The 12,117-nt window shown below is 34.7% G+C and overlaps 1 protein-coding gene across 2 annotated transcripts in view; it reads left to right on the forward strand.

Annotated features, from left to right (window-relative positions):
- LOC122800857 (otolith matrix protein 1-like) overlaps positions 1–12,117 on the forward strand; it is a 205,697-nt gene that overhangs the window by 83,503 nt on the left and 110,077 nt on the right. For both annotated transcript variants that reach the window (XM_044070176.1, XM_044070177.1), the window contains exon 5: positions 116–290. In XM_044070176.1, the coding sequence (XP_043926111.1) occupies positions 116–290 (175 nt within the window). The remainder of the gene's footprint in view (positions 1–115; positions 291–12,117) is intronic.

A 12,117-nucleotide genomic window follows, 5' to 3' on the forward strand; every position in this document is an offset into this window, starting at 1 on the left:
TTTTAAGTGAGCAGTACAAAACTAAGCAAAAATGTCACTGTATGGAATGCCTGTGTCTCACTATCATGCAGAATCTGCCCTATCCAGTAATTTCTAATTTCTGTTTTACTTTTAGCTGTTGGAAATTTTTTTAATCAGAGTTGTGTACCTGGAATTAAATCCTCAAAGTACAACTTGGGTGGCACTTTTCCTGAAAACTTGTGCAAATCCTGTATAGGTGATGAAACTGGGGCAAATGTGTGTGCCAATGGACCACAGGAAAGGTACTTTGGATATTCCGGTGCCTTCAGGTAACAATATATCCAACTATTCAAAGATTTTTTCACATTATTTTTAGGTTGATCATTGTCCCTTGTTCCTATTGAATAACTTCCATTACATATAAAATAATGTTACTGTATTATAAAATCTCCTGCCACCCATGTTTTGTCCTTATGTAGTTAATATGTGTATAACCAGCAGGTCTTGCTGTCCTACTAATCTGAGTGTTGTGTATGCTTATTTTGTAGGGGAATAGTAGATGTACGCGTATAGTAGTAAGATAAACATTTTCAAGAGTGGTACATAAAGATTATTCATATTTACTTGCAATCTCTCATAGGAATCCTGTGCCAGCATATGACTTCTTTTTTTTTTTTTTTTTTTTTCAAAACAGGTTTATTGTTTTAACATATAAGAGAAATATCATAACAATTTTATACAAGTAATTAAAAATAGGTATTATTATAATATTCAACAAAACAACTAAAGTATTTACAAAGACACCCACTACAATCAGATCAATTAATTAAACTAAAATACCATGCTATTGAAATTAAAAATTTTTAACAAATTTTGTAAATTATCCCATACAATAAAATAAGATGTTTTTCTATTTGTTCTAGTCCTAATTGTGTTTATTTCCATATGGCACACTATATTCATAACATTTTTAAATTCATTGAACGAAGGAGGTGTATCTGAAATCCAATTTCTAGTTATTATTTTCCTAGCCACTGCTAGAATAGACCATAACAAGGGAAGCTTAACCTTTTTAACACTTTGAGGTACAGGTGTGTTGAATAATATAAGAGATTTAGAAATAATGAAATTATCTGTAAAAAAGCCTGAAAAATTCATTAATTGACTTCCAGTATTCTTTCAATTTTATACAGTCATAAAACATATGAGCCCAGTCAGCATTAATTTCTACATTACATCTCTTACATAGATTATCTTTATTATTTATTTTATTCATCATCAAAGGTGTATAAAAGATCTATGTAAAAATTTCCATGTATAAAGTCTCCAGACAATGGAAGACGTAGTTCTATAAGCAGATTCCAATATATATTGTTTATCTTGTTGATTTGGTGGGTCCCCATTAATAGAAGTGAAATAATTCCAGTATGAATCTACACTGTAAAAAGTTTCTTGTCTGATAACTTTATGTATGTATGAAAGTTTACCTTTATCAGAAACTTTATGTTGTAAATTTAATATCAAGTAATCAATCAGTGTTGGAATAGATTCTTTAACAGTTATAGACATTAAATCTATTTTATTAATGAGATGTTGTCTAAAGGTCTGAACCTCTAACCAGCAAGTTTCTCTTAGATCAAATTCTTGTTTTAAGAAATCTAGATTTTTAACTTTATTATCAGATATCAACTGATACCAGTACTTTAGATCATTATCTATAGCTAAATGAGTTCCTTCAGAAGTAGATGACAAAAGCATACCCTGAGTATACATTATAGGAAATACAATAAAATTCCATTCCCTATACTTAGGGTGCATGAATATAAAGTTACGATAACTAATAATAATATTTAATGGGTAACAAACTATATGTTTAGGTGTAATAGGTGAAGTACAAAATTCCTTTAGTAACCATAACATGGAGTTATTTACAATCATATTTTTATGTGTTAAGGAGATTTTCATGGAGTGCATACTAATTAACTCCCAATAATCTTTCCATTTTGTGACATATGACTGATCTATTAATAAAGTAATAACTTACAATAGAAGAGATAGTATATAAATTAAAGTCTGGAAAAGAAATACCCCCTTGAGACCAGCTATTAGTATGTTTCTTTAATGCAATCCTAGGTCTATTAGGTGCCCATAAGAAATTTAACATTAGTGTGTTCAGTTTCTTGATAATTATTTTTGTAGGTGGAAGTATTATTGATTGTATTAAGTATAAAATCTTGGGGAATATTATCATTTTAATAATTGTAAGTCTCTCCTCCATAGTAAAAACATATTATTCCAGGTATTAAAAAGATTTTGTATATTAAGAAAACAGGTATTATAATTATTATATATAATAGATTTAATATCTTTAGATAGTATGATACCTAAATAAGTTATCTGACCTGAATTGGGTACATATTTAGTAAAATCACTAATGAGAATATTTTTCGTGTATATATAGGTAGTATTTTAGTTTTTTCTTCATTGAATATTAAACCAGAAATACTTTTAAAATTCATCATGTTATCAAATAGAGACTGTATAGAAGAATTAGATCCTGCTGATGTAATTAGAACATCATCTGCAAAAAGTTGAATTTTGGATGTTGTATTTTCATCTATTTCAAAACCCTCTATGTCAGTACTGTTTCTGATCAAATTAGCCCAAGGCTCCATTACTAAAGTGAATAATAGTGGAGAAAGTGGACATCCTTGTTTTGTACCTTTAAGAATGGGTATTTTTGTGAAACATATGTTCCTACCTTAATATAAGCCAACGTTCCTTTGTATAAATGTTCAATTAGATTTACAAATGCATCCGAGAAGTTTGTGCACTTCATTAAGGTAAACAGATAGTCCCAACTTACTGAATCAAACGCTGAACTTATATCAAGACTAATAAGTGTTAAATCTTTCTTTTTCCTATTTGCAAAATCTATTAATGTTAAAGTTCTTCTTATATTATCAAAAGTATTTCTATTTACAATGAAGCCTGTCTGATCTATATCTATAATGCCGGGAATGATTGTCTTCAATCTATCAGCGAAGATATTCATAAACATTTTATAATCAACATTAAGTAATGAGATGGGCCGATATGAAGAACATCTAGTTGGATCTTTATTAGGTTTTAAAATTGGCGAAATAAATGTATATTGCCAAGATGGGGGGTTTATTAACTCAGTTTGGGCCAAAATAAAACCTTATGTATTAATGAATATGTATTTTTAGAAAGGATTTTATATATCTCTGGTATAATACCATCATTACCCGGTGCTTTGTTTGATTTAAGCTTATTTATTTGTGTAATAACTTCTGTATATGAAATACTCTTGTCCAATAGTTTAATCTTTTGTTTATTAAGCTTTTTATTCATATTTGTGGTTATAAACTCCTTTATTTTATCTTTAGGTTCCATGTTAATATTATTATGGTTAATTTTGTGAAAGTGATTTCTAAATTCATCTAGTATTTCTGGTATACTAGAAACATTCTTCTTTTTCCTTAGAGAAAAGATTTCTTTGATATGGTTTTGTTTATTCAACCTTATTGTTTTATTTTTAAGTCTATGTAAGTATTTGGGGCTTCCAGCATATGACTTCTGAAGCACTGAAGTCAAACATAGCTCACTGAAGCTAAATTGTGTTTTCTCAGTTTGAAATATTTTGGCAGTTTGTATGAAACTCGTTTTCACTGTGTGCAATATGCTGACAAATTTGTCATTTGTAGTGAAGTGGCAAGCTAAGCCTGCAAAACAGTACAAGTCAGTAGTGATTATTAGTGGATATAACATCAGAAGCTTTTGTTGCTAACAAACTGTTTATTTACTATAACTTAATTTCAGAATAGACTGTATAATTATTTCAGAATAGAGTATATAAGCCCTCCCAGTAAATCTACAGATACTGTTTTACATTCACCAGCATTTTGTGTGAAGTTTGAACAGTTTTTATGATTACTGTTTTTCTTATTTCAGCTTTATATCCTGTATTGGACACAAAACATTTTGATAACTACCAGGCTCTGCAGGCAGTAGCAGGTAACTGGCAACTGCAGTTTTTGCTTTGCCAGACATGTGGACCATGCTAGACTGAGAGCTATTGGTGAATTTATTTGTTGTGTTGGCTTGCATGCATACTTGCATGTTAATTAAAATATTATTTGCTGACTAGATAAGGTAGAAGTGTTCTGTAGCATGTAGCATTGGGGATTTTAATGTGTTGCGGCAATTAGCATGAAAGATTTATTGCTTTGCATCAGTGCAGTCAAAAATAAACCGGTCACGGTAATTGATGATGCACTGGTTTAGCCATCTAAGCCTATGTAGTACATTGTATGGATATTGTTGTTGAGTCTTAATAAAGTACTAGTATATTCTCAGTATCAGGTCTGTTCTGTTTGATAATATCAAGTTATTCAAAAGACTATAATTTACTTGTCAAATGCCATAGATTTTGACTAAGAAAATTCCTTTGCCCACATTTAAAATACATTATGTCATTACTGTTACTAAACGAATGTAACTACAATTACAAAATAATTCTAGAGTTTAAATTCATATGCATTTTCAAATGGTTAAGAAAGTGTGTGAAAATAATTGGTCAGTTAACGATTAAGAATATAAGCTTTTACTACTGAGTTTAACTCTTAGCCTGTATCTCATGTGTAGTCTTCAGTAAGTGCCTTAACCAGAAAGTCCTTCCAGGTTGCCCCTGAAAAGAGATGTTTGTGCCTGTTAAATTTACCCAGTTAGTAATTTATAAACAAAAACTTTCTAAAGAAAAATTGTCAGCATTTAAAACATATACCTAACCTTCTCTTTGTTCATGTCTCTTGTTGGAATATCTAGAGTCATACAATAGTCTGCAGGGAATTTCTAGTCGTACTATAATTGCACTTCCTCCCAATATGTTTAGAAAATAAACAAATATATTTTAGTAATAAAATATTGCATACTTTCTTTCATTTCTTTATTCCCTGATTCAAATTTTAGTGCTTTGTCTTCCACAATATCCTGACATGCCCATGCCTTTTTCTAACCCTTCTGCCTACTGACTATCCGCTCCCTGGCACTGATTTCGACCATTTATTCATTACTGGGTGAGAACCACCATCACCTCATTTGTTCCCACTGAGCTGAGTGCTGATCATGGATCTATCACCAGACAGACATTATGGCTTCTCCTCCTCTCCAGGAGCTCCTAACAACCCCCTTTAGTACTTTTCAGAAGACACTGTATCACCAAGTCTATGGAGAGAAGCATATGAACTTCCCTGTGTGTCTGCCCCATGACATATATAGCTATGCTGTGTGCAGCACATCCCACTGGCCTGGACTTCATGGGCTGTGCCACCCAGAGCTCCCAGTGGGTGATGCTGAAGTGGTGACCCAAGCTTCCTCCATCCCCCAGGATGGGAGAGCCATATGTCACTAACCCATCCATCCTGTTCCCTCCAGCTCCTGTATTCTCTAATCGAATGGTGTCACAGTCACAGTTAGAGCTTTATCCCTCTACACCATGTGGATGGGGATGCCTCCTCCTTTTTATACGAGTCACATGCTCCAATTCATTATGTGTAAAGGTCATCGGGTCAACACTCCTTTCTTGTGCTTCTGGGGAAAATATGCTGACACCTCATTTCATGAGAGTTCATACTAGGCCAACCAGTAAAGTACACAATAGGCCTAAAAAGTGAAATGATTTTTTTAATTGGCAATGGGCATAGGTGAAGTGGGTGGTAGCCAGTCAGATTCAAATATTTTGTAAACAAAAGAACCTAGATTCCAGAGTGCAGTGTCAAATGAGACGTTCTATTCGATAGATCCTTATATTGCACATGTCAGGGTGTTTGTTGTTTGTGAGTCTGCGCTGTTTATCGGTTGCACTTTCATTTTCTTCTTTCTCTGTTTTGCATTTACATAGTGTGCAATGAATCTAGTGAAATCAACCTTGTTATGCAAGTGCAATTGAAATGCTATCAGGTGGTTATCAATCACTGCAATGCTACAGAAGCAGTCCAATTAATATAATATCACTGGTAAAACAGAGATACCTTTGTAAAACATGAGATCTATTTACAAAACACGTTCTTCATATTCTTTGCAGAGAACTTTAATTGATAAATTCAGTGCTGCCTAAACATGTTTCTTTGTTAACCCACTGTTGTTTCTTATAACCTCTGACCCTTAATTCAGCTTATTTCAATTATTGTATAGATTCACCAGATGTTCCCCAAAGCATAGCCACTTTGTCACTTTTTACCATCTTTTCTCCAGTGTAGTTTCTTGTCCGTAGTGCAGACCTCTCGACTTCTTTATACAATAAGCATGAACCCTGTCAAAAAGAATGGGAAGATAATGGCTCAGTGTTAGGGAAAACCTTTTAAATATTATTCTAACTCACTTCAAATGTCAGCGCAACAACTGCTTTTGAATCAACGTGCATTTTCTGAATGATAAGAAGTCAGAAACTTTGATACCTAATATTATAGATTGACTGTAATCCTCAGTGATTTATCAAAAAACCAGGGACAGGGCTGAAATTTGTTTGTGTCTTTCGGCTTTTCCCGGTTAGTAGTCGCCACAGGGGAACTCCGGTCCGCTAATGATTGGTAGTTGATTTTTACGTGCCGAGTTACCAGTCCTGATGCACAACCTTCAACGAAGGTATGCCCATTCACGCATGTCTCCATGCAGAAGACGCTCTAGCTGAGAATCGAACCAGACAGCATCTTACTATGAGGCGACAATGCTACCGCTGCACCACCACTGCAGGGACAGGGCAGAAATACGAGGCAAAATTAGGGACATTCTGCAAAACCTAGGACAATATTTAGATGTTTGCCCTAGCCGGAACAGTCAACTTCATGTTTATGAAATCTGAAGATGTACAGAAATGGCCACTTTATATGGTGTATGCCTGTGAGGATATTCTAAAATAATCTCCACTTCAATTTTTTTAATCTCAATCCAGCTTCAGCATTGTAGAGGAGCCAGAGAAGGGGGTGATTTTGTCTGTACTTGGGTTCTGTGATCCCTTCTTTAATTTTACAATACCTAGTTTATCATGTTTAGGGTTATGGGGGAGACTGTCTATTCCAAGAGAAAATAGGTGTTAGATATGAAAGTATTCCTGGTTGGGATACCAGTCCATAACAAGCAATGTACATGCTTTCAAATGCAGACTGCAGTCTTTACATATGCAGGCGGATTAAAAGCTCACCAGTTGATCTTGTTAATATATCTTTAAGATGTGGAGGAAATCTGAGACCCTGGTAAAATCCCATGCAAATACTAAAAGGACATGCAGACTCTACACAGAAGGCATCCCAGCCAAGAAATGAATAGGAGATCCAAACACCATGAGGCAAATATGCTAACCACTGCACCACTGTGTTTTTATATTTTGTTGTTTTAAAATTCTAATGGCCTATAGACTATAAAGATGTTCATCTTTACAGCACTGCTGCAGTAGCCTTAGCTATAAGAAGTTATATTATGCTTAGAATATAACAACCAGCCTGCTTGGAAAGCTTAGAGGCACCTTCCATGCACCCAGACTGTTGACAGCTTGAGCAGAGCTGGTGAACTGTCTGGGTGCCAAGCCCTACGTAGCTTTTCTGTCACCAAAAAGTGCTCCTCTTGAAGGATTTCAACAACTGATGGGCCATATACATGTTTTGGATTTATGAGGTGCTGTACATTGGTTTATTTTTATTTTATTTATTGAGTTTGGTGAGTGGAAAGTTCTGACTGGACAGAGTCTGCTTTCAGTCAAGGCCAGGCCAGGGGGGAGAGAAGCTCCATAAAAGATTTACATATAAGAGAATGATTAATATAGAAGATAGGCAAATACAATGCAAAACAAAACAGAGTATGTTGATTACAAGAGTCAATTTAAATTTGAGAAAAAACTTATATTTGTGAGAAATATTAATTGAAGACAAAGTACATAAACTTTATAAATAGTGAGAGAGAAGTTTATAAGCTGAACAAGGACAAAGCCTTTATGAAAGAAAGGCAGACAGGGAGGTATAGCTGAAAAACAAAGAACACTGAAATAAACTGGCCGTAGAAATTACACAGTGCATTATGGAGTAATGGACTGGTAATTTGATGTAGTTCATATTGATGAATAGTAGTTCCTTAGCCAATTGAGAATGATTTTGTTCTTAAGACTTGCATTTGAGGAGGTAACACTGGTAATGCTTTTGAGGGGTAGAAAGTGAGATTGTTCTAAGATCTAGATGCTGTCATGTTTTTAGAATTTTTAGTATGCATTTTCATCAAGATTACTATAATGTAGAAGACTGCTGAGGAATTTGTATACTAGGGGAGCAAGTGGGGTTTATCATTGTATGAGTGGGATAAGGGATAGATATTTATCTGGCTGGTAGAGTACTGAGTCAGTAACTGAAAGGGCTGTAAAATAAAGCCTGTTTTTAGGGTTGTGTCAGTTACTCGATTTGAGAGATATGCGATGATGGGTGTTGGGTGGGTGGCCTGAGCTATACCATAAGAGCTTCTACATTGGTAAAACCATGTGGAATCTCTCAGAAAAAAAAAATATGTATCAAACAAGGATTAAGGACACAAATAATGCCTTTTCTACACATAGTTCTGGGTGATCTGATTTCAAAAAGTTTCTTTCTGATCATGTTGATTTCAGCATACATGGAGGTGATTACAGCAATGCATTAGAACTGGGAGATTTACTTAGGCAATTGCTTTTGGGGGCAGATAAACAGCCATGCTTTAATTAATGAAGGGTTTCTGAATTTTTTGGCTGATACTGCTCTTTAATAACATAATTTATCATGGGAGGTTTTACTTATTGTCTGTTTATTCTGTTTTACTTATTTCATGTGTTTTTGTCATGTGTTTGCTTATGGGCCACATTTGCTTGGATGTCAAGTGATTTTTATCACTTTACATGCAAATTTTAAGAATGGTTTTAATTCTGATGCTGTTGTTATTAAAAGAATGAAAGTGCATAACAGATTATAAATCAAGTTTTCCGCATTATGAGACATTTTGGTTTTTAGATTTGAAAACTACTGCATTAATGTGTTGGTCAAACTTAAGTATAGGGTCAAAATAGACATACAAAGTTTAAAAGTCGGCACAATTCAATTTGTTTGTTGTTTTCAGTACTCTGAATATCTGAGATATTGAAAGGGTTATGGTCATCAGACCCATTATTGAGTACAATGCACCAATTGGAATGTACCTGGCTAGACATCTCCAGCAGCTGGAGAGACCACAGAGGTACCTAACCAAGAGGATTACTGGCCTCAAACAGTTGCCCTATGCAGCACGATTGAAAAAGCTAAGACTGTTCTCTGTTGCATACCGCTTTCTCAGAGGCGATCTCTGTCTAACGTACAGAGCCATGTCCAACCCAGAATTGTTGAACATGCTCCATCTTAGCAAAACCAAATCTACTCGAGCTACACGCTCTAGGGATATAAACCTCAACACAACAATGAATAGAACATGCTGGAGGGATAGATTCCCTTCGCAGAGACTTCCCTTACTATGGAACAGGGTCCCGATGTACATAAGACAGAGCCCCTCACTATCACTCTACAAGAGGAACCTTGATGAGTGGATGGTTAACAGAAAGTTCACACCGGGGATCACACCAACAGCACTACTAGATAAGGGCCAAGGGTATTAGCTGCTAGTACAAGGGTCTAGGGAACTACTAAAGGGGCGGTGAATACCGCACAACGTGGCTGGGCTAATATATGCCTTTGGGCAGATAGCCCAGTACCAACCTATGAAATCTGGCTGGTAGAGTATTAGTTTATTTATTTATTTTTTGGTATTTCATTTTAGGCTGGAGTCTGAAATCTATTTTTGGATAAAGTTGAAAGAAGAGTGGAGTGATAATTTAATATGAGAGATGGAGTTATAGGTACAGTACAGTACAGGATAATGTCATCTGCAAAATGGATAATGCTTGCTGGATGCCAGACCCTGGGCATATTATTTAATAATACAGTAAATAATAAAGGTCCATTAACTCACCTTTGGGGAACACCCAGTTGAATGGGATTTGGAAGAGAGGTCTGGTTAGACCGTGCGACTTATTAGCTATGATGGGCAAAGTAGCTGTAAAAACAATTAATGACATTTGAAATTAGGTATAAAATGGATAGTATAGAAATGAGGTAATTAAGATTGACCATGACAAAAACCTTTGACATATCCAATAAAATGGCACAGACATACACATTTTTATTGATGTGCTGCCTGATACTGTTAGCAAAGGTCAATAATATTATTGTTGTTCCATGTCCTTGCATAAAATAATTTTGTTCATTTGAGAGGAGATTATAATTTCTAAGCTTGATAAAGAACTGTCCATGATTGTATTTTTCAAGTATCTTATTGATACGTAGGAGAAAGTAGTGTGAGAGTCTTTATTAATAAGTCTGAGAGGGGACTTTTGTGATGCAATATCATTGTTGTGGATTTCCAGGACTAGTGTCATAGCATCTCTAATTGAGCTATGAATCAGAAATGGCTTCAGCAGTGAGTTTATGATAATGGGGAGAAAGCTGTCTGCTGCACTGGAGGATGTTTTTAGCATTGGTTGGCATTGTAGCAGTAGGTACTTCTGACACAAGAGGCTCATTTATTTGAGTTTGAGAGGAATAAGGATGATGGCTCATGGGAGGGACAACTAGTAACTGCATGTTGGAGGGTAGTTTGGGACATGTATTAGAAGAGTTTATGTTGCACTTGTGCAGGAATGCTTTCCAGTGAGGCAGTAGGACAGTACGTTTATTTGGGGAAATAAGTAAGTTAATCATACTTAAGAATGTTAGGGTTGTGTGATTAGATGTATTGTTTGGAGGTATATTACTCTTGATTTTATTCTGTGCCTTACCTTGTTTTAAAGATGTGTACAAGGAATCTGGTGTACTTGGTAATTGGATTTGTTTTAATGTTTCCAATGTTTCCAGGCAGTGCCACATTATTCCTTGATGTTTTTGATATGTTAGTTGATCCAGGGGAGATTTTTGTTAGATATCCTTTTTCATTCACAGGGGTACTTACTTCATTAAAGAAAGTAATACTGAAATAGTTTATGTTTATGTTAAGGTGCCAAAAAGATTGCACGTCTACATATCTACGAACTATGAGAAACACATCTAGATTACATTTACCCATGTTGTGGCTTTGTATATAGAGGGCCTGAGATAAGTTTTGATTTTTTTTTTTTTTGTAGTAAGTGAATATAGGTGGATGGTCACAAATAGAGTCTCAGAGAATTCCTGCAGTGGAGACATTGTTAGGATTGGATATTAGGTTCCAATCCTATATGCTATGCTTCTTCATAGCTTTATTCACTCACTCAGTAATGGTTAGCTAAACAAACTAGTTGGATTTGAGATATGTGCAGGAATCATTTTCTTGATGTCAGTCTCTGTTAATGATATTAGTTCATAGGGAATGTAATGAAACCAATGATAATTTGGCAAGCTTTAGGTTAAGGGAAATTCATACAGATACTATGAAATTGTCATATGGGTAGGAGACAGCAGTAGGTGTTTAACTATATCACCTGCACTTTTTGGGTTCAGTCTGATCTAAATATATTATAACATATCGGAGTGATTTCAGAATCAAGTATGTATAGTTTGAGTCATGTTTCTGATATACTGGGATGGTCCGAATAATAGTATGTGAGGCATGAAGTTAAGGTGGTGTATTGTATAGATATTTCTGGAACTGGCATGTACATTTGTTAGAGAATGTGAACATGTCCAGTGTTAGTTAGAAGGAGAACTAAAATGATTTTTTAAGGAGTTCTACAATTGTTTGGATATCACCAGAGCAAAACAGGAAATGTTTAATGTGACCTGATATTAAGTAAGTTAGTAAAAATGCCCAGTGTAAGAGATCTTATGTGTATAGACATTACTTGGAAATTTGCACTGAGGCTGGTGTGGGCTTTTTATTATTGATATGTTATACTTGTGATAGTTGCTGGGTTTATTCTTTGTGCAGTATTGAAGTGGATGGCAACTGTTTACAATAAAGAATATTATGTTTTTGAGGCTTTTAGAGGATAATAATTGTGCAGTCAGAGTATGATGAATGGTTGCATAAAAGTTGTCTAATTATGAAGACAACATACAATAA

This window comes from Protopterus annectens, chromosome 4.part1, assembly GCF_019279795.1.
Source record: "Protopterus annectens isolate FY-2018-M chromosome 4.part1, PAN1.0, whole genome shotgun sequence".
Classification (NCBI taxonomy): Eukaryota; Metazoa; Chordata; order Ceratodontiformes; family Protopteridae; genus Protopterus; species Protopterus annectens.